Here is a 23,128-nt window from a genome sequence, read left to right on the forward strand (position 1 = left end):
TTTGGTACTATTGATAACAATACTATTATTTACTAGTCATGAAATTAGCAAAATAAAATATGTTAATAATTTTTAATTTAAGTTGATTATTTAAATGTAATATTCCCGTAATATTCCTATATTTGTAAATTTCGGTTTGAATTGATGATCTCTAGTGAGTAGGAGTGGTGGAAGAAAGTTGAGATTTGTTTAATGTAAGAGAAAGATGGATAAAAATTACTCTCTTTTTTTTTCTATATTTGTATCTATGATTTTAGCAACCAAGATACAAAAACAATTTTGTTCCCATTTCTGTCTTTAATTTTTCCATCTCTATTTCTTTGTCTCTATATTTGTCCCAAAGCACAATCCAAACGGAGCCTTAATTAATGAAAGGATGAATCCTCAAAGCTGGATTAGTTGCCTGTAGCAAAAATTTTGGACTTCAAAATTGTCATTGATAATCAACAATGATGAAAAAATGTGTATCTAGACAAACCCTACACTCTTTTCTACCCCTTTTTTTTTGTTTGCCTGTGGTGTCTTTCTATGATATGCTCTTTCTGTGGTTTGCATAATAGTTCCTACTATCCTTTTAAACAAAAGAAGCAAAACAAAACCATTATAGAGATATAGACAAGAAGAATATGAGATTCTCTAGCGAGAGAACAATAGCTGATGCTGATTGCTCTACCTGTCTTCTGAAATGTGGCAAACACAAATCCAGGATCATCTCTTGCATTCCATGACATTGCCGGAACTGTAATCTCTCTAGTTTGGTCGAAATGAACATGGTCAGAAAACGAATGGCTGTGAGCACTGAAAATAATTCTGCAGACATGTCAAGGGATCTCATTACTATATTATCATTAAGAAACTATAGGGCATCAACTAGAAAAATAAGGAAGTTCAATATTTGAGCAGCATCCCACTATTACTTGAGGAAAAGTTAAACCAAACCATGTACAGATATTCAAAAATTCTAAACATTCAATATAAGGATACAAACTGAATTGGCTTTCAGAATTCACATTGCAACAAACTCCCAGTAAACCAGATTATTATCCTGGATAACGATTTGTTTGGTATTTTTGTTGAATGCTGGGTGTGTCCTGAAACTTTAGATCAGCTCCTATTGATAATGCTTGTTATGGCACTGCAGTATATGCCATTGTTGTTGGGATTATTTGCTTGGAGTATAATGCTTGCAGTTTAAATGACAAATCTTTTGACAAGCAAGTTTCGTGCAATACAATTTGACATTTGGCATCTATTTGGTGTAAAGCTTATGATCTATGAAGAGGACTTCCCCTCTCAACCATATTGAGAGAATGAAAAGCTATGCTTTATAGATAAATCTGTTGTTTATAGAGAATGAAAAACTATCTTGTATTATCCTTCTTACCTTAATGAAAATTTTCTTTTATCCAGAAAAGAATTATCCTGTATAATAATAGGATAGAACTAAATTATATACTAATATACAACCATGCAAGTAGTTCATATTCAATACCCACTATACAAATGAAGTCTTACTAAAAAGAACTCAATAGTCAATAATATTAGAGGGGTAACTTGAGGAAAATCAGGGTGAGAATAGCAGATGCCAGATGCATCACAGGCTTCACCGAGAAGATCATTCTGCATAGCCTGCATAGATGAGCTTTGTGGGTTGCAATTGGCCTCTAGGGAGCATGGAACTCTGTCTTGAGAATATGGGGTTTAGAGAAAAGGACCACGTAATATTTAAAAGTAGACAATAATATGCTTATCTCTCTCATTCTGTTCACCCCTAATGTAAATAATCATTTTTGTACCTCCTCGACTTCTCCACCACTCTTCTCTTCTTCAATCTTCTTTTGCCCAAAATGTTCACAACATATGCATGTGGTTAGACATAATATAATCCAGGTTGGTACAACCATTTGTGAGAGGTTATTTTCATCCTATAGGAGGGTAACAAGAATGATTATTGGAACCCTAAGTTCAAACCTCAGTGTTTATAAGAATTTTGAGACTTGCTCCTTGGAAAAGACCTCCCATCAATGGAGTGGATGAATGATCAATTGCTGATATTTGGCTCGCTAAGAATCAAGTAATTGCTCAGTTTTTGTTTGTTCTCATTGGTCCTTAGGTTTTCTCCATGCGCAGTAAAAAAAAATAAAAACCATTTGAGAGACAGGGAAGAAATTGGATAGGAAAAATGTCCGTTTGAGGCAGAGGATAAGTGGCCCCTAAAAGTTTGCACTATACAACATCATGGATACCAAATCTTTCAATTTTCAACAGCTCAGGGCTCATATCAATATCAAGTCTCAAAGCCTAGCAATAACCTCTTTTTTATACCAGCAAAGAGAAACTATATAATTTTTCCAGCAGTATTTAGTTCCAGAAAAATAACTAAGCAAAATACTGAAATAGTAATGGAGAGCAAACTTATGACAAGATGAATTGCAAGTTTGTTGCAACTTTGATAGAAAAAATAAGAGATATCATGTATGTATTTATTATATGAACACAAAAAAATATCTGGAAGTAAAAAACTCAGAGCAACATTGATTACCTTGGCTTCAGAGCTTGTAAAATGTACTCAGAAGCATTTTGCGGAAGGGTATGAAGTAATTTGTACACACCAGCTCCAATATGCTCCCTGATACAACCAGAACAAAGTGACATAGAAAGTCTCGGCATGAATTCTGAAAGAATGTGTTGAATATTGCCTTCAAACTACAAAATATATGTTATTATTTAAACAAATACATAACTAGTTAACTACTGACTGTGTGCATGAATTTCCTAACTTTCTAGAGTACTATAAAACTCAATTTCTTACGAGAGCTTTCATTCAAAAAAAAAAAAAAAGAGCAAGAATGAAAATTGAATTCACATGAAGAATTAAAAGATGAGTTAACAATTTAACATACAAATTGATACTTAAATGAATCGGGCTTTAACATATTAGTCCAACACATTTGAGATAAATTTATTAAATCAAAATTCTTTGGGCCAAAATGCATGTTAACCTGAAAGAAATGAACATATGAATAAACCAGATGATCGGAAACTATATGATCATCCTAGCTACTACATAAGAAAGCAAGAACATGATGACAGATGACATGACCTTTTCTGAACCGTAGCATATTTTATGATAAGAAAAAAAAAGGGGCAGTATATCATTTATATGAAGGATATCCAGTTATCCACTAACCTGGGTTTTGAGACCTCATTTAACCCCTCAATTAAAGAGATAGGTGATCTCTTTAAAGTATCAATGCCACCTTGGCGCTGGTTTCCTGTTTGTTTCAAAGGAAAATGGAGTAGAATTACAGGTCCTGATCCAGATGGCATGGAGTGAACCCTCCACATGAAGTTATAGTTGGCATCTGTAGTGTTGATAGAATCATTTATTCCTCCTGTTTCATCGCGAAATTCTAGACTTTCCCTCTCTATTACCTTTTCAATACCGAACCGTAAACTATTGTTACCACAGAGTAAGGCCACAGCATTCAGTGTCACAAAACTGATATTATTAATTTCAAATGCACCACAGCCAGAAGGATCCAATCCTGGTAATTTGCTAGAAATCCAGTTAACTTTGTTGAGATCAAGATCACTGCAGTCTCCAATATCCCTATCACCAAGAACAGCATGGAATGGAAGATCGACAAAGGGGCCCAAAATTTGGTAAAACTGCTGAAGCACTGACGTCCATTTGCTTCTTGTCAACTCAGAACCTTTTGCAGATACATCTCCCAAGACAAGAAGCAAATCAGGCTTCAAACTTTCAAAAGATTTCTGGCCAGATGTTGCATTTTTAAATTAAACGGGTTGGATAAATGAAACTAATACGTGGATGTCAATGTTCAAATTCAACAATGAGGTAACCCGGAATTCCAATCTCAGCAGCATGCTTGGCAGCACAAACTCTTGCATACTAGTAAAATTTATCAATTACAAGACTATAAACAAGAAGCCACATTAATCTAGCATCACTGATGTATAATACGCAAACAAGGAAGGCAGGGAATTTCTCTAGTTACATATTACAAAAATATATGTTCCTTAGAAAGCCTAAGGAGATAAAGAGTGTATGTGATCAGACAGTGAAAATTGCATAAATATAAGATGACGGGGTTTAAATTTTTGTGTATCGCAGCATTGTTGAAACTACAATTACTTTACATAAACACATAATAGAGAGAGTAGGAGTCTCATAGGCAGTGTTGGAGACAGTTCCAGGATAAAAGTATAGAGACATTGAGAGACAAAAACCTGTCTGGGAGGGGAGACAGGCAAGATGTCTCTACCTCAGGACAGATGTTCTTTGTACTTTTTGTCCATCCAAAATATGGGGATAGTGGGAACTATGAATATATTTTTTCCGACACTACTATCTCAATATCTATATTTTGTAACCTAGTGATTAGGTTCCTACTTATCTGCCTCATTTAGAATAAAATAAAAATACACATTGAAAAATAGGTTTCTACTTAACAAAAGCACAAGGCTGCTTTTGCAGCCTAAGTGTATACACCTACTCTCATAATTTCTCTGTTGAAGCTGAGTTCGTACTTCATAACAGTTATCTTATCCAGAAACTAGTAGCAAATGCAAGAGTAAACCTTGAACATAAATTTATTATCAAACATTAATTCTTCAAACAAAGAAAACATTCTTCATTCTTTTGCCTCGCCAATATTAAATGAAACTTCTTCAGGGAAGACTAACATGAATCTTTAGAAGACAAGTTAGGAGTCTAATACTTGAGAAATGATTTTTGTACACACATAATGTCATATCGATATCATAGCTCATGGCCTCATGCCGACATCCACCTCCACCACCCTTAAATTTTGGCCCAATTCTAATGAATCAAAATTAGCTAATTCTAAAAGAAATGCAAAAGCTAGAAAAAGTAAAGAAAAGTACTAAATTGCTAAGAAGTTCTTTTATTGTCCTTATATCATTCTCAAAAGGTGCTTATAGTACCATATAATGGTAGTAGAACCTTCCACTCCAATCATATCACCTATTGACACCTTGTCAAAATTGTAAAATATCCTAAGTATTTATTATTCGTCCATAACATATAAACATCAACCCATACTCTTAACACGCAAAAACTTATTTTTCACCATAGGAACACCCACTCTCGGTGTGGTGCTCAACTGCTCAAGTACCATTTCCCTTAATATTATGATGTGAGTAAAATCAGAACATAGCAGCTTACATAATAATTACCAATAAGTTAAACGCACAAGAGAAAGTGAGAAGTCATTCAATAAAAAAAAAAACACATCAGAACATTTTAACAAACACCTGGTGCGCAAAACAAAAAACACATTAAAACCCAACACAAGGTTAGTAGCAAAACCTAATTGAAGCAGCTACTATCATTGAACTACAAGGCGAGTTAAAGAAGTACCCTAAAGAACTTGGATATGTAGTAGTCCCTGAAGAAGACGCTTAAATAACCAGACTCAGAGCCCAACAAGAGAAGGTCAGCGACAAGCATGACCTTCAAGTTTTCAGGGTCATCTTCAAATTTGGGATCTTCAAAGGGGTCAACCAAGTTGCATGCGGGTGTGGAGACCCACTCCTCGAACACAAGGAGGGAGGCTATGGCTACTAGAGACAACACCTTCAACCCAACAGTTACCCCCATTCTTGGATTCGAGTGATGCATGAAACAAGGGTGGGTTTGGAAGAAAAAATGGGTTTCACTACACCTGGGAACCATTTGAGTGTGCCATTACCGTGGCAGTATCATCCTCTCATGTTTGGCTCATCAGAGTCAAATAAATATGGAGCTTAATTTTAATTTTGGAAGGAGCCTATTATTCGAGTTGGTATTCAATTTGGCATTAAACTTGTATCTCTGTTTAGCGTCCAAATTTTGCAAAGGAGCTACTAAAATATTTTTTTTAAACATATTTTTTAATAATTAAAATTTAACACATATAATTAATTAAATCGTGTTATCTTTATCAAAATTAGATAAGACAAATTAATTTGACTAAAAAAATAGTAAATTAAATTTTGAATCGGTCTAAATTAATATTATTTTTTATAGAAAATAACTACAATACTCTTATTATAAAAAATGACTAAAATACTCTTATTATATATATATATATATATATATATATATTTATTGAAAATATTAAATCCTAATCCTATGACCGTAGAGAAATAAAGGGCTAGAATTTAGCATTCTTAAAATTCATATATATAATATGAGTATTTTAGTCATTTTCTATAATAAAGATATTGTAGTCATTTTCTATAAAAAATAATATTAATTTAGACTAGTTCAAGATTTGATTCACTATTTTTTCGGTCAAATTAATTTGTCTAGCCTAATTTTGACAAAAATAATATGGTTTAATTGATTATATGTGTTAACTTTTAATTATTAGAAAACATCTTTAAAAAAATACATTTTAGACGTCTTCATCTGAGTGGCTCCCATTTTGTAATTGTGTCTCAAATTAGTTCCTTAGATCATTTTCAGTACAAAAGTGCTAATGAAGCGCTAATATAAAGATGTCACGCTAAAACCTCTAAAATTATGCAGTTTTAGTTTTGGCATTTAAATAGTAAAAAAAAGCGTCGTATCACTTGTTTTGTTAAGTAAAGTTTCAATGAGATCGACTAACTTGACATTCGACCGTCTACGAAGGCATTCCGTTAATGTCTATACATTAAAAATTTTAGGGACTAAATTAAAACTCACATACATTTTTAGGATCAAGACTAAATTTTATTTTGGTCCCTGAAAAAAATCACGTGATTACCCATTTTGATACCCAAAATTTAAAATTACATATAATGGTCCTCTATATTCAAGTCCGGGTACTAATGTGGTCCCTCGACCCTTTCTGATAATGACTAGATAAACGGAGTGCTGAGATGGCAACATCCCTATCATGTTGGATAATGAGTAAACGACATTGTTTACCCTTTGACGTTAGAAACGTCGTCGCTTTGTATACAAAGGGAGAAGAAATGATTTTGACCCAAAATAAAGTATTCTTCTTCTTCTTTACCTCCACTATTCTTTTTCATCTCTGAGCAATGGCACCAGTGAAGGTTATTGAAATCCTTCGTCACTTTAGTTAAATTAATGCACGGCTAGGTTAGAGCGAAAATCACAGTATTTCAGAAGAAGGAGGTTGCTCCCTCTCGTTCTTAGCCAAGGTAATTGTTAATACTGGAGTTTAATGGTTTTAATTTTTTTTAATTTATTTTTAAAATGCATGTAGACTGTGCTTTATGGTGCTAGTGTTCTTGTCAATGAAAAATCATTATGCTTTCTTGCTAATATTTTTCTAGGGTTTCTTTGCTTGCTTCTATATTGGACTGTGGGTATTGAAGATGCTCTGTTTTTTATGAATAGAACAGGAGATGATGTTGATGGAAAAAGGGTTATACAATTTTAAACTATTTTTTAGGTTTTGGTTTTCATCTTTGAAGTATGCAAAAAGTAGTGTATAATATATGATATTTGTCTCTGATTCATGATGCTAATGATGTATAATTTTATTCTAAAGTTATATGCTCTCTTTTGTGATTGTGTAGATGACTGAATTGATTGATATTATGATACATCATGGGGTAGTTTCTAGAAAAATAAAGATGACAAACTGGTTTATTCTCCAGATAATATGGCTTGCCTGAAAGATATTGACGTGGATACTTTGGACGTATTTTATGTGAGAAACTACCACAAAAAATTTAGTTACGGCGAGATACAGAAATGCCAATGACTTATTCCTAGGAGGAGCCTATAAATTGGTCTAAGGAACCTAGACACTGATAATGAATTCATGGAAATGTGTTACCAGGATCAGAAAACCAAAGAGTTAGTTGATATGTATTATGAACATGGTGCCTCAATTCCTGAGATATTAGAAGGTAACACTAGTGTTGTCTACTTAGACGATGAAGAAGATGTTGGGCGGGGACCAAGTGAGACTCCACTTTCTAATTCTAAACCCACTTCACTTGATGCTCCCCTTCCAAATTCTAAGCTAAATAAACAAAAGTCTAACTCCAATCCTAGACTAAGTGTAGCTCCAACATCTACCCCTACTATTACCAACATTGTTTCTATACCTAAAGCACAATCATCCAAGCCTACCAATGTCTCTAATAAGTCCAACAACACCACCAAGTTCTCTATACCTTCCATGATCACTAAGTCCACTAACCCAACTAAATCCACCAAGGCCACATCCTTAAAAAAATTCACCAAGCCCACTAATCCAAAAATTTTCACCAAGTTCACTAACCCAACAAAATCCACTAAATTCACCAACTCCAAAAAGACCACAAATTCCAACAAACCAACTCAAGCCAGAAAGTCATGCACAATGTCTGCTTTCAAGAGAAGAATAGCACATGTTACTTAAGCCTCGGCTAATGATGATGATTCTTCTGACTCTTATGAGAGCGCAGAAGATGAACTATATAGGCCAGGTCTGGATAGTAGTTCTTCATTTTTAGATGAAGGGTTTATGGTTGTCAAAAGTGGAAGGGATTCTCTTAAGTATAAACATGTCCCTGCCTCTACATTTGCAAAACTTAAAGAGAAGATTGTTATTGAAGATGATAGACTAGTGGAGGATGTCTCGAATGGAGAAGTTGACATTGGTTTTATTGGTAATGCGAGTGATGGTGCAGAATTTGGACTTGATCTTGGTGCTGATTCTGATTGGACTAATTCGTGGCATTCTGAAGAGATGAAGACCCCTTTAAACTCTAATGAGGAGCTAATAGATATTGATTGAGATGATGATTGTCCATTGTTTAGAGAGGATGGTAGGTTTGGAGAGTTAGTGTTGGAGGTTGGTATAAAATTCACCTCCAAATGAAAGTTCAAAGAGGCTATTAGGGAATACACAATTCAAGAAGGAAGGAGGATCAAGTTGAAAAACAATGATAGCAAAAGAGTGAAGGTTGTATGTAGAATAAAGGAATGTCCATGGCTGGCATATACCTCAAGAGACGATGAGGATACTTGTTGACAGATAAAGACATTCAACAGTGATCACACTTGTCCTAGAGAGGACAAAAATAGGGATGCCAACCGTAATTGGTGTATAGTAAATTGGTGAAAAAAGGTTAGAAAGTACCCAAACTTCAAGTATTGTGAGGTGATGACATATTTCAAGAGAAGATTTGATATTATTTTGAATAAGAATTCAATCTCTAGGGCATTGTGTGATGCGAGGAGTATCGTGTATGGTAATGAAAAGAAGCAGTACACGATGGTGCAAGATTATGGTCTGACATTGCTAAAAGCCAATTCTGAATCAATTGTTCCTATTTCAACCATTTCTCAACCAGATGGGACTGTGATATTTGATAAAATGTATAAATGTTTAAGTGGCTATAGGGACGGATTTATAACTGGATGTTGGCTGTTGATTGGGTTGGATGGTGCCTTCTTCAAGACTCAATTTGGTGGCCAAATTCTATCTGCGGTTGGGCAGGATGCCAATCATCATATATATATCATAGCCTGGGCAGTTGATGATGTAGAAAACAAAGATAATTGGAAATGGTTCCTCGAGTTGCTTCACCAAGACTTAGAATACTACAAGGACAAAGGATGGTGCTTCATATCCAACATGCAGAAGGTAACTTTTACATAATTTTTTTCAACAAAAACTTTAATATTTGTGCTTTTTGTTGTAATACTTGCTGGATATACTTTAATATTTTTGGATATACTTGCTGTAGGGATAATTTTCATATTTTATGTTATTATTGTTGCAAGTTAGGAGTGGTATGTACTATAATTTTTACACAAGTTTTTTCAACAAGAACTTCAATGTTTGTCTTCATTATTATTTATGATGGAGAATATACTTGCTGCAATGATAATTGTCATATTTTGTATTGTTATTGTTGCAAGTTAGGACTGTTATGTACTATTATTTATATTAATAACACTAGTTTTCGATTGAATTATCTATGTATCAGGTATCATATGAAAATTTTTATTCTCTTAAACCTTGATAACAATAGTTTTCACTAGTTTCTCTTACTCTTAACCATATGAGTTATCTTTGTACCAAATCTTTTAACCTTCATTTGTCCTTGCACAATAATTATAGTAGAAGGAAGGCTTTTCCTTTTCAACAAATAAGTTTCAGGGTATATTGAATTATTTAGTTAGTTCAGTTTGACCAAATTAATATCCAAATGGATGAATAAATCTATTTTCGCATTATGTCATGTCATCTATAAGATAATTAAAATTCAAAGGGCATAATTATTGGGAGAAAAAAATTGAAATAGTTATATTAAAATACTTATTGATTTGGTTTATATCTAAAAATGTTTTGTTGTTGCTGTTCTTAGGTTGGAAATTGTCTATATGATTCTTGTGTTGTTGTTGTCTATGTTGACATGGACTGACTTGATGCACGATATTAAAAATTTAGGGGACTGTTATGTACATAATTGTTCAAAATGTGAAGGACTTTCATGAAAAATCCTACTAAAAGTAAGGGATTGTTATGGGAATCGATAATATTAATTAGAGACTGTAATGGAGAGTCTTATGCATATGAGATTATGACAATGATTTTTGTGGCAGGGTTTGATTTCTGCATTAAAGGAGGTGATGCCTAACGTGCATCACCAGTTTTATGTTTGACATTTGTGGACAAACTTCAATAAGAACTGAAAAGATATGGAATTAAGGGGTTTACTTTGGGAATGTGTTCGGGCCACCACATTTCAAGAGTTTAGGGACACCATGGACAAGATCAAAGGATCAACGAGGATGCTTGGGCATATCTAAACAAGTGACCAAGAGAGTTATATGGACTAAGTACTAATTTAGTCATAAGCTAAAGTTGGACAGCATATGCAACAATGCATGTGAGATTTTCAATTCTAAGATTAAGGAAGCAACAACAAAGCCCATCATTACTCTTTTGGAGGAGGTCCAAATGTTTGTCATGAGAACTATCGCAAGAAACAAAATAAAATTGAGCAATCATGTTGGAAAACTACCACCAATTATCAAAAGTTGGTTGAAAAAAGTGAGGAAGGAATCCAAGAACTAGCACCCTATATGGATAGGAGATGATGGATATGAAAAATTTGAGATTCATAGATATCCCACAAAACCATGCTGTTGATTTGAGAAAAAACATTTTGTATATGCCAATTCTAGATACTAAGAGAATAAGTAAATTATGAACAAGCCACCGGAAGATTTTTGTCATCCATTGATGACTATGGATGCATACAAAGTAACATATAACCACCGCATAAATCCAATACTTGAACAACCTCTATGGGAGGTTTCAGAGTTCAATAAGTCACGTGCACCAAAGGTTAAGAGGCCACTAGAAAAATTGAAGATGAAAAGAAGAATGGATTCTGATAAAAAACATGGAGGTGGAAAGAGATCGAGGCTTGATACTAAAAAAAATGATAACACTCATTTGAAAGACAGCTTGAAAATTTTACTTGCAGTTACTGTGGTGATAAAGATCACACCAAGAGAGGCTGCAAAAAGAAGAGATTGGCTGATGTAGTTGCTGCAGCTGCTACTGCTGCTGCGGCGACTGAGGCTACTGCAAAAAACAAAAAGGGCAAAGGGGAAAGTGATTCACCAGCCGATCAAACATGTGCTGCTGCCTCTGATGGAACCAACCAAGAAGCTGAAGGAGGAAATGTTCCACCTATTGATGCAACACCTATTGCTGAAGCAGCTAGTGATGTTCAACTAGTCAAAATTGAGTTGTCTCAATCCACCTATTCTGAACAAGAGGACTTTCAGTAGGTAAAGATATAAATGACATTATTATATCATAACTTATTATTGTAAGCTGGCTTTAAAACCTGAATATTTTTACAATATGTAGGTTGCTGGAAATATAAGGCCTACGAAATTTTCGGCAAGAAGAAGAAACTATAATAGAATTAAAAAATAGAAGCTATCAAAATCAAGACAAAATCCCTTAATCAACCCACAGAAAGTCACAGCCCCTGAATCAGTCCACGAAAAGAGCATGTAGATTTGCAAAAACTAAGGATAAAATTGTAAAATAGCAATTGTAATAAAGAAGTAATCCCCTATAAATAAGGAAATGAGAGAGAGTGTTAAGGCATCCGCTTTTACACACACAATTTCTCATATTCTATAATATCTAAAGCTTTTGTTGCAGTCTTTATATTTTCAGCATGTTGAAGGACTAATAGCTAAAGGTCAAGGATGAGAGTTTGTTACCGAAAATTAGCAAGATTAATATCTTTAGGAGTTTGTTACAAGAAGTTAGTTAGATTAGTATCTTTCTCACCAAGTGTAGCTAATATCTCTTCACTGGTTTATGTATAAAAGCATTACACTACTTGTACCTAATATACAAAAAATATAACGCTCGTTTAGTTTCTCTCTTATCATTGTTCAATCTCTTTTTCTCTTACTATTTCACAAATCACAATCTGATAATCATCTTTGTATTTATTTCAAGCTTCTGTATTATAATAGCTAAGAGTTATAACTCAAATGGCATAATCTTCTCATCTCCACCTAGAAATTTTGGATTCAAATTTCACTTCTAACTTTGAAAAAAAAGTTATGATAAAAATATTTGCCAACGAATTATAATTCAAATGACATAGTCTCTCCATCCCCACTTAGAGATCTCGAGTTCGAATTTCACTCTTAACTTTAAAAAAAAAAAAACTTTTGTATTATAATACAAGTTCGTATTTCGTTCATATTATAAGTATTATTAGATAATTATCATCATTAGTTTAAAAGATATTACTTTATTGTTAATATTGCTTTTGCTTAATTTATATTTTATTAATTTAAATTTTACTTTATTAATAAACGGTTAAGATTATATAATCAAGCTTTCAAAAAAAACTTACTAAAATTTGAACTTAAATTATTTGATATATGAGTTTAAATTTTATTCCGACTTTACTCACAAATTCATAAGTCTAAAGAAATGAGTTTTATTTGACTCATGTTGTAAAATAAATAAATAAAAAAGAGAAAATAAATATAAAATAAAGAAGTATGAATAGAAAACTCTAATGTTAAAGAAGTATTTGATGTTGTTGTTGTGTGTATACTGTCTCTGACTATGACTATGCCTCTTATTTATACTTGTGTAAGTTTAATTTTTTCAAGTTTTGGAAAGATGGCACCATCTATCATTAAATATTTGTATCGTCCAAGTAATTTTAATTGGAGGAACGGTTGATGGACATCTATATTATAACACTCCCACTTGGATGACCATTATGAATATGCCTCATTAAAATCTTACTAAAGAAAAATTTAATTGGAAAAAACTTTAGTGAAGGAAAAAGAGTACAATATCCTTTGTGATGAGGACTGCCTCATTAAAAACCTTGTCAAGAAAAACCCATCAGGGACAAAAACCTGATCAAGGAAAAAAGCGTACAGCCTCCCTCTCTTGTCGACATTATTTAATATCTCAGAATCGGCGGATCCCAATCTGATGTATCAATCTTTTAAAGGAGGATTTTGGTAGTGACTTTGTAAATAAATCTGCCAGATTATCGCTTGAGCGTATCTGTTGGACATCAATTGTTCCTTGATTGTGAAGGTCATGAGTGAAGATGAATTTGGGAGAAATATATTTTGTTCTATCACATTTGATGTATCCACCCTTATGTTGAGTAATGCATGCTGTATTATATTCAAATAAAACTGTTAGAGCTATTTTGTAGTCAATCAGTCCACATGATGACAGAATATATTGAATTAAACTCTTGAGACAAAAATACTCGCGACTTTCCCATGTATCGCAAGTATTTCAGCATGATTAGAAGATGTTGCTGCTATCATCTGTTTTGTGGACATCTATGATATAGCTGTATCACCATATGTGAATAGGTATCTTATTTGAAATCTTTCTTTGTGTGGATCAGACAAGTATCCTATATCTGCATAGCCAACTAATTGTAACTTGGATTTATATGGATAAAACAGTCTCATATCAACTGTTCCATGAATATATCGAAAGATTTGTTTGATTCCATTCCAATTTCTTCTGGTTGGAGAGGAACTATACATTGATAGTAAATTCACAACAAATGATATGTCAGGTCGTGTATTATTAGCAAGGTACGTTAGCGCTCCAATGCCACTAAGATATGGTACTTCAGAACCAAGGACATCTTCATTTTCTTCTTTAGGACAGAATTGATCTTTTTCCACGTCCAAAGATCTTACGATCATTGAGTACTTAATGGATGTTATTTATCCATATGAAATTTGTTCAATATCTTTTTCTGTGTATATTGTTTGATGAATAAATTTATCATGTTTTGTATGATCGATCTGCAGGCCAAGACAGAATTTAGTCTTTCCAAGATCTTTTATCTCAAACTCTTCTTTTAGAGCTTTTATAATTGTTGGAATCTCTTCAGTGGTTCCAATAATATTTAAATCATCAACGTACTCAGCAATTATAATGAATCCAGATGCAGATTTCTTTACGAAAACACATGGGTAGATATCATCATTTTTAAATCCGTTTTTGGCCAAATACTCAGTAAAACAATTATACCACATTTGTCCATATTGCTTTAGACCATATAAAGATTTTTGCAATTTTACTGAGTATAACTCTTGCGAATATTCATTGGATGGTTTAGATATCTTTAGTCCTTTAGGGACTTTCATATAGATATCACGATCTAATGATCCGTATAAATAGGTTGTTACTACATCCATTAGATGCATATGTAGTTTATAATATGCGGATATACTGATCAAATAACGCAAAGTTATTGCATCTACTACAGAGAAATATATTTCTTCATAATCTATATCGGACCTTTGTGAAAAATCTTGCGCCACAGGTCGAACTTTGTAGCGTATAACTTCATTTTTCTTATTTCGTTTTCTCACAAATACCTATTTGTATCCAATAGGTTTTACATCTTCTGGTGTACATATTACAGGTCCAAATACTTCACGTTTTACAAGTGAGTCTAACTCAGCCTTCACAGCTTCTTCCCATTTTGGCCATTCATTCTTTTGTCGACATTGTTCGACTGTTCTTGGTTCAAGAACCTTACTTTCATGCATGATTTGTAATGCCACATGATATGAAAATAATTCATTGACAATTGTTTTTTTCGGTTCTATTTTTCTCATATAAAAACATAATTTATCGAGATCTCATTATTTTCACAATTTTTAGTATTTTTAGGTATCTGAACATCTTCTCGCGTTAAAGCTATATCAAAATTTTGGACAACTGCAAGTGTATTTACTATGTCTTTATCCTTTTCAATATGAATAGTATTTACCTCTTTTATTCGAGGATTTTTGTCTTTGAAACCGACAGGCCAACCACGCTTCTGACGTGAATTTATTTTGATTACCATTTGTCCGACTGGGATATCAATTCGAATCAGAACATTTTCAACTGGTATATAAGATTTAGTAATCATTTTCATAGCAGAAAATGCATCAGGCAATTTATTTGCTATTCTTTACAAGTGTATAATCTTTTGAACTTTTAGTTCACATTGCCATGATCGAGAATCTAAATGCATCAAGGATGAGGCATTTCAATTAAGTTCTTTTTTAAGAAGCTTATTCTCTCTCCCTAATGTTGAAAATTTTGATTCATCAAAATGACAATCTGCAAATCGAGCTTTAAATACATCTCCTGTTTGTATCTCAAGATACCTCACTATAGAGTAGGAATCATATCCCACATAAATTTTCAATTTTCTTTGGGATCCTATTTTAGTACGAGAAGGTGGGACAATTGGAACATTTATCGCACACCAAAATATCCTCAAATGGAAAAAATTTGGCTACTGGCCAAAAGCTAATTGCATAGGAGATAATTGATGGTAACTTATTGGCCTCAATCGAATAAGTGCTGCAACATGTAAAATGGCATGCCCCAAACAGAGGTTGGGAGATTCGTTCTCATAAGTAAGGGTTTAGCAATTAATTGGAGGTGTTTAATAAGTGATTCTACTAATCCATTTTGTGTATGAACATGAGCTACTAGATATTCAACGCTTATTCCGTTAGCCATACAATAAGTATCAAAGGTTTGGGAAGTGAATTTACTAGCATTATTAAGACAAATTGCTTTGATTGAAATTTTGGAAAATGTGCTTTTAATCAAATAATTTGAGCAAGTAATATCGCAAACGCCAGATTGTGCGAAGATAATAGGCACACATGTGACCATCTCGAAGATGCGTCTATTAAGACTATAAAATATCTAAAAGATCCATATGATGGATGAATAAGTCCACATATATCGTTTTGAATCATTTCTAGGAATTCAGGAGTCTCAAATCTAATTTTTACTGGTAATGGCTTTAAAATTAGTTTTTCCTGAGAACATGCAGCACAACAAAATTCACTAGATTTAAGAATTTTTTGGTTTTTTAGCGAATGTCCATGGAAATTTTCAATAATTTTCTGCATTATGGTTGTTACAGGATGTCCCAATTGATCATGCCAAATTATAAATTCATTTGGGTTAGTAAACTTCTAGTTTACAATGGCGTGTGATTTAATTGTACTAATTTTAGTATACTATAACCCAGAAGAAAGTGATAACAACTTTTCTAATATAACTTTTTTATTTGAATAATGAGTTGTGATACATAAGTACTCATGATTTTCCTCAGCAAGTTTCTTAGAGACTTGATAGACAATAGTGCATTATTTATTATGAATTTTATTTCTCCGAGAAACAAAATTATAACTCTTTTGGAGCCTTCTATCACATTGTTTGAGCTAATAATAATATTAACATATTTTTCTTTTGGTACAAGATGAGTAAAATATATATTACTTTTAAGAATGGTATGCGAACTTGCACTATCCGCAAGACAAACATCTTCATTATATATTCTTACCATTTTCTTCAAAGACAAATAATAATAAAATAAGTAGCAAAAAATTGTATTCCTGATTAGAATTGTTTTTCTAAAAAAACACTGTACATAAAAATAGTGTCATATACTAAAATATTATTATTATTACTATTATTATTATTTTAGAACTTGACACCTTTAGTGATTTTGAAATTCATAAATATAAATATTTTATTAAATATTATTTATATACGTCATACTTAAAATTTAAATACATTGGCCAATATTTCTTTTAGAATCCTCAATGAGATATTTCATAATGAGTTGTGTAATTTTTAGCAATATCTTTTGAAACAAAATTTGTCTCCTTTCTTTTGACATCATTTTTCAAAAGTGCTTAATAAAAATCAACTAAGTGCCTTGGGATACGACAGTTACGTGACTACGACAGTTACGTGACCAATGACCCTTTCCACCACAATGGAAATATATATCCTCTGTTGATTTATTTTACCCATTACTTCTTTCTTCATCCCACTTCTGATGAGATCCTTTTTAGTGAACATAATTTTTCTTCTTTCCACAATTTTTCTTGTTACCAAAACCTTGTCATTTACCTCTTTGGGGGTTATGATTTTCCGCATTTGCTTTAGGAAATGGGGTGGCGCCAGCTGAGTGTGTTTCATGATTTTTTAAAAGTAATTCATTATTACGTTCAGCAACAAGAAGGCAAGAAATTAGTTCAGAATATTTTTTAAATTCGCTTTCTTGATACTGCTGCTGTAGGAGCACATTTAAGGCATGAAAGATCAAGAAAGTTTTCTCTAACATGTCATTATAAGTTTTTTTTCCACATAATTTCATTCGTGAGATAATTCGGAACATTGCTAAATTGTATTCATTTATTAATTTAAAATCCTGTAGACGCAAGTGTGTCCACTCATATTGGGTTTGAGGAAGTATTACTGTTTTTTCTATGATTATACCTTTTTTCAAAGTTTTTCCACAGATCTGCACAATCTTTTAGTGTGAGATATTCATTTTACAATCATTCGTCAAGATGATGACGAAGGAAGATCATAACTTTAGCTTTATCATTTTGGGATGCATTATTTTCAGCTTTAATGGTATCGCCAAGATCCATTGAATTAAGATGAATTTCGACATCTAATATTCATGATAAGTAATTGTTTCCAAATATATCAAAAGCATTAAATTCAATATGAGAGAACTTTGACATAAAAAAAATTTATTACATGAGTCTTCCTAAAATTTGATCGGAGTCTCGTGTTGATAACGTGTTGTAAAATAAATAAATAAAAAAAATAAATATAAAATAAAAAAGTATAAATAGAAAACTCTAGTATTAATATAATAATATCCACCAATATTATTATCTCAATAAAATATAAATGATTCATATATATATTATATGTGACAACGTAAAAAGAGATATTAGTCTTTGATATTATTGCTCTGTGTATATTACCTTTGACTACGTCTTCTATTTATATTTGTATAAGTTTAACTTTTTCAAATTTTAAAAAAATAACATTATTTATTATTAAATATTTGTACCGATCAAGTAATTCTAATTGAAAAAATGGTTAATGATCATCTATATTGTAACAACTCACAAATTAATATTAGAAATATTTTGAAAACAAGAAGCTACTATAAAAAAATATATATAATAAAATAAACATATTCGTAATTTAAATATCTGTATAATAAAATAAAAAAGATATTTGAAGTAAGGTCCTGGAAACACTTTGGGAGGTGTGGCTCATGCTAAGCCCCTCATTCCTTATTCTTCTTCTTCATACTTTTCGATCCATGTTTCTCTCTCTCTCTCTCTCTCAATGCGTTGACTCTCTCTCCGCCATAGTCTCTGTCGTCGCTACGCCATCTCAGTCGCCGCTCGCTTTTCCTCTCTCTTTCTCTGTGCCTCTCTGGGTCGCTTCTTTCTTCCTCTTAACTTGTCGTAGGTGTTTTCTTTTTTGTTATGGTTTCTCTTGATCTTATCGTAGTGTTCACGGGGATGATAAATTGATGCGTTTGGTCAATGTATTTTTTCTTTACATGACTGCGTGCTTGATGAAATGCCCCAATAACAAGTAGGTTCTTTCTGTCGTGTGTTTTGGTCCTTTGCTACTAAATTGCACCATTAGTTGAAAGGTGTATTTACTTATTCTCTCTCGGTTGTTCATGGTGATTATTGTGTGATTTTCTATTCTTGATTTTTTTTTATACTTTCTTCTATTGCTTATGTAATGTAACTTTTATGATTCTTAGTTGCTTGATTTTGTTTTGATAAAATGATTTTGTGCTCTGTTGTTAATTTGAACTCTTAAATATAAATTTGAAATGAATACATGGATCCATTCTTACGTGTTTTAGTATTTATGAATGTTCAACTTGGTTGTTTCTTAGAAATTCTGAGTTTGTACCTTGGGTTTGTTCCTTCATCCTTTAGAGTTGAGTGGCATGATCTGTTCTGTTTTCCTCTTGGATGGTCAAAGGCGCTTTTTGCAATGATTCAACCCACTTATTCAGTTCTTGGTGGCTTGCATTGATTATTGTATGGACTTTTCTTTTGTTATGTGAGTGGGTGAATTAATAAGAGTAATGTTTTATTATGAGGTTGAAGAAAGAGGATTGAGAATTGGGATTAGATCCTAAATTTATGTTCACATTTAACTTGTGAATAATTGTTTCTGTGCTAATTTCAGGTTCTCGAGGAGATCAATCCTCAATTTTGGCGGCCCTAAGAGATAGATTCGACGAAACATTTGTGTGAGTGAATGTTTTTATGGTTATTTCTAGTGTATTTCTTAGTGCCTAATAATCTGGCCTTCTATTCATTAAATGTGTATAAAAATAATAAATATAACACCAGTCAAAATGATAAATATCTTAGTATCTTACATTTGAATTAAGAGGTATTGAACTATTGATTCAAATTTTAGAAATATCAAAATATACTTTTTACACCAAATATCTCTTCTTTCCCCGTTGGGGTAAGATTTTGATTTTTTTTTAAATCTAGATTGAATCTTATTTCTAATGGTTACATCTATTTACAAATAATTTTTTTTTCATTCATGATTATTCAGTTTGAACTCATTGGAACTATGAAGGGCTTTTGGAAACATTTACAATTATATAAGTTTTACAATTAGAGGGACAAGCTCTGCAAATGGCTGCTTGGTTATGATTTTTTTTAATTGACAGATTATATTTAGATTAGAGAAAATTATGAAATGGATTTGCAAGATGTGTTAGTACTTTTGTCCGTTCACTCTTGGTTATTTTTACTCTTGGAAGCATTGTGTAATGCTGTAATTTGAAACTGAAATGATGTTTTGTTGGAAAATAATTAGGTTAACAGTAGCCAGCGACCTTTAACACTAGCATTGTTGATGATAATGTCATTTGCTTGGTCTTCGGAATCTTATGCAAACTCTTATTGCACCGGGCACCCTTTTTCTTGGTTGCTTAACTGATAGAGGAAAGAATATGATAAAAGCATGTGTATTGATTGTCTTGTGCTTCTCTTTGGCCTAAAAAATACTGAGCCAACTTTTTGAGTTTCTTTCCTCTCCTGCAATCAAATAGATTTAGCATCCCATCCAATTGCTCACTTTTTATTTTCTTCTTTAAAATTTTGTGAGATATCTCATACTTCTTTTGTCCACTTCTCTTCTTCATATTGGTCAATGTATTTGCTTTCTATTCATTCATTCATTCTTCTTCTATTTTTTCTTCCAGTGCATTTGTCAACTGAATCATAAGCATAATTGAAATGGAAGGTGATATATTTGGAGAATTAGGCAATACAACTCAAGTAGATAGTAGAATTCTACAAATATTTCAAAAGAACTTGTTGCAAGCCCAAGATATCTTGAACCAGAATAGGCTACTAATCAATGAGATAAACCAAAACCATGAATCCAAGAGGCCCGATAACTTGAGCAGAAATGTCGGTTTGATTCGAGAGCTCAACAGCAACATCAGAAGGGTGGTTGATCTCTATGCTGATCTTTCTGGTTCTTTCACCAAGTCTCGGGAAGCTTCATCTGAAGGGGACTCAAGTGGAACTTTGAAATCTGATGGAAAAATCAGTCAGAAGAGAATTAGATCTACCTGATTGATCATTGATATTTGAGTTTGAAAGCAGTTAAATCAACATGTTCATTCTAATGGCGGATAGAAATTGTCGAGTGGGACTATGTAAGTACTCTCCAAATTATTTTTTGTGTTCCATATTGGTTTTATGTCTGGAGGGCATAGAGCTTTAGTTAATGATCTAATCTCTTGTACCAATTTGTGTACCATATAATTGTAATTTCAAACAACTCGTTAGCCCCGTGAAATGGAAAACAGTGGGCCATTAATTCAATTTTCCAAGCTTGAACTTATTTAACATTGCTGATAGTGATTAAATTTTTCTGCATTGTTTGATAATATTTGATGGGTCATTCTTAGTTTCATTCCTGGTTCTGTACGTCTATGATCCAATCATCCAGCAACTCAAACTAAATGTCATCATTTATTGATGATTGTGCTCTTCGACTAACACACTCTGAGGATTAAAATTATGGGAGGTTGTGTGCTGGTCTGTTATCACTTAAATGTGCTAATCATTTTTTACTTTTTATAGTAGATGTTAGGTAGCGTTTGGTTCATGTCCATGTGCACTAGAGACATGGACACGGTGGAACGTGTACACTGTTTGTTTGTTGAGACACAAAATTTTGATGGACACGGTTACACACAGATGTACATGAAATACATGTATTTTGTGTATCTCCTTTAAGCTGTGACACTGAGACATAACTCATGAGACACAAAATTTTTTAATTTTATCCCTAGTTATCTTTTAAAATTCTAATTTTATCTTTTACCATATCTTCATAACTCTCTCTCTTCTTCTCCAATTCATTCCACCTTCCAACCTCTGTTCTACCCTGCCTTCTCCTTCCACCATTGTCACCGCCACCACTGCTGGCGTTGCCACCGCCTCCTTCCTTTGTCCGCCTCTCTTCCTCTCTTCTGCCTTCTCTCTCTTCTTCCGCCGTCGCCCTCATCTCCCTCTCAGCGTTGTTGCCGTCACCATCGTTGTGCTGCCTCCCTGTCGCCTTCCGTCATCCCCATCGTCGTGCCGCCTCCAGATCTGCCTTGGTTCGCCGCTCTTCTTCGTCGCTTGTGTCGATGCCTCTATTGCCTCTAGATCTACCTTCACCCACTTCCGTTGCCTTTGTTGGTTCATGCTGGTGCCGACGCCTCCGTTGTCTCTTCCTGTATATAGATCTATCTTCACCGCCTCTATATCTGTTTTTCAAATTGTACTTGTTTTTTGTATTTTTTTTCATTATTCTTTTTCATTGGACATATTTTGTTCAAGTTTCTTTTTTTTTCTTGGATCTCTGTTTTAATTTTTTATATATAGAAAAATTATTGATTTGATTATTGGATTAAAGATTTTGATGATATTTCATAGTTATTTAGATTGAGGCTGAAAAATTAATGACAGTGATGGTGGAAAGCAATGTTGGTAGTAGTGTTGCAGTGATAAGGGTAAATATGATATTTAGTTAAGATCAATGTGTCTTGTACATCATTACCAAACATAGCAAAAAAAAATTGTATATTTTGTGTCTATGTCTTACTGTGTATTTGTGTCTCAAAGACACTATCCAAACACTGCCTAGTACTAAAAGGAACATGGAGAATCACAGGAGGAATAACCATTTTCAAATACAACATCAAGCATTTAATACTACTAGATGTGGGATTTTGGGCATTCCAGTAATACTCATGAAATAAATACAATAATTATGTGATGAAATTGATTGTGACAAATAAAAGGGAATATAGGTGGAGTATTGTTTTGTTTTCATGTGCTTTTCTAGGATTGGAATGGAGGATTATATTTAATAATTTGATAACTTCAGGAGCTATTTTTTGCTAAATGTGTTGAGGATGCTTTTTGTCTGAATAAAGAAAGTGATCATAGGTAGTCTAACTCCATCTTGGTAACCAAACACGCCCATATTGTAACTAGTCACTGCTAATAATCACATGGAATATGATTGAAGTTGTAAGACATGAGTACTTTTTCCTGCCTTTTGGGTGGGGGCAATGGCATTGCATATGATTGTGATTGTAGAAAGATTACTAAAAGAAAAGAAAGTTGGCATTCTGCCAAACCATTAAAAGTAGCAATAAATAATTGACCAAGAATACTAAAAAGCAAATGAAAGATTAAAGAAGG

The 23,128-nt window shown here is 33.0% G+C and overlaps 2 protein-coding genes across 12 annotated transcripts; one reads left to right on the plus strand and one right to left on the minus strand.

Annotated features, from left to right (window-relative positions):
* Nucleotides 1-207: 207 nt before the first annotated feature.
* On the minus strand, nt 208-5,857 carry LOC112776925 (uncharacterized). 5 transcript variants are annotated; one of them, XM_072227098.1, is made up of 5 exons: nt 5,408-5,854; nt 3,191-3,777; nt 2,543-2,629; nt 674-810; nt 208-403 (listed from the first exon to the last, which is right to left on the minus strand). In XM_072227098.1, the coding sequence occupies exons 1-5, from the start codon at nt 5,720-5,722 to the stop codon at nt 396-398; spliced, it is 1,134 nt and encodes a 377-aa protein (XP_072083199.1). In that variant the 5' UTR covers nt 5,723-5,854; the 3' UTR covers nt 208-395. The 5 variants fall into 5 exon arrangements, 4 of the variants coding, with proteins under 4 accessions (XP_072083199.1, XP_025676982.1, XP_025676981.1 ...); XM_025821197.3 differs by lacking the exon at nt 208-403 and adding an exon at nt 407-571; XR_003190230.3 differs by lacking the exon at nt 208-403 and adding an exon at nt 985-1,135 and having other exon boundaries at nt 602-810; nt 5,408-5,855.
* Nucleotides 5,858-18,612: 12,755 nt separating this feature from the next.
* Nucleotides 18,613-21,279, plus strand: LOC112777204 (protein ELF4-LIKE 4). 7 transcript variants are annotated; one of them, XM_029295964.2, is made up of 4 exons: nt 18,613-18,835; nt 19,328-19,454; nt 19,584-19,647; nt 20,623-21,279. In XM_029295964.2, the coding sequence occupies exon 4, from the start codon at nt 20,657-20,659 to the stop codon at nt 20,999-21,001; it is 345 nt and encodes a 114-aa protein (XP_029151797.1). In that variant the 5' UTR covers nt 18,613-18,835; nt 19,328-19,454; nt 19,584-19,647; nt 20,623-20,656; the 3' UTR covers nt 21,002-21,279. The 7 variants fall into 7 exon arrangements, 5 of the variants coding, with proteins under 5 accessions (XP_029151797.1, XP_025677300.2, XP_029151798.1 ...); XR_011878037.1 differs by having other exon boundaries at nt 18,615-18,968; XR_011878038.1 differs by having other exon boundaries at nt 18,633-18,968; nt 19,328-19,432.
* Nucleotides 21,280-23,128: the final 1,849 nt, after the last annotated feature.

This window comes from Arachis hypogaea, chromosome 19 (assembly GCF_003086295.3).
Source record: "Arachis hypogaea cultivar Tifrunner chromosome 19, arahy.Tifrunner.gnm2.J5K5, whole genome shotgun sequence".
Taxonomy (NCBI): Eukaryota; Viridiplantae; Streptophyta; class Magnoliopsida; order Fabales; family Fabaceae; genus Arachis; species Arachis hypogaea.

Bases quoted from the DNA above. Each gene is read 5' to 3' on its own strand.
- LOC112776925 (XM_025821196.3), bottom strand. From the start codon at position 5,722: ATGGTTCCCAGGTGTAGTGAAACCCATTTTTTCTTCCAAACCCACCCT. The intron at 3,778-5,407 runs GTACTTCTTTAA...ACATCTGGCCAG, and splicing joins ACATATCCAAGTTCTTTAGG to AAATCTTTTGAAAGTTTGAA. The intron at 811-2,542 runs GTAATCAATGTT...ACATGTCTGCAG, and splicing joins TTACAAGCTCTGAAGCCAAG to AATTATTTTCAGTGCTCACA.
- LOC112777204 (XM_029295964.2), top strand. From the start codon at position 20,657: ATGGAAGGTGATATATTTGGAGAATTAGGCAATACAACTCAAGTAGAT.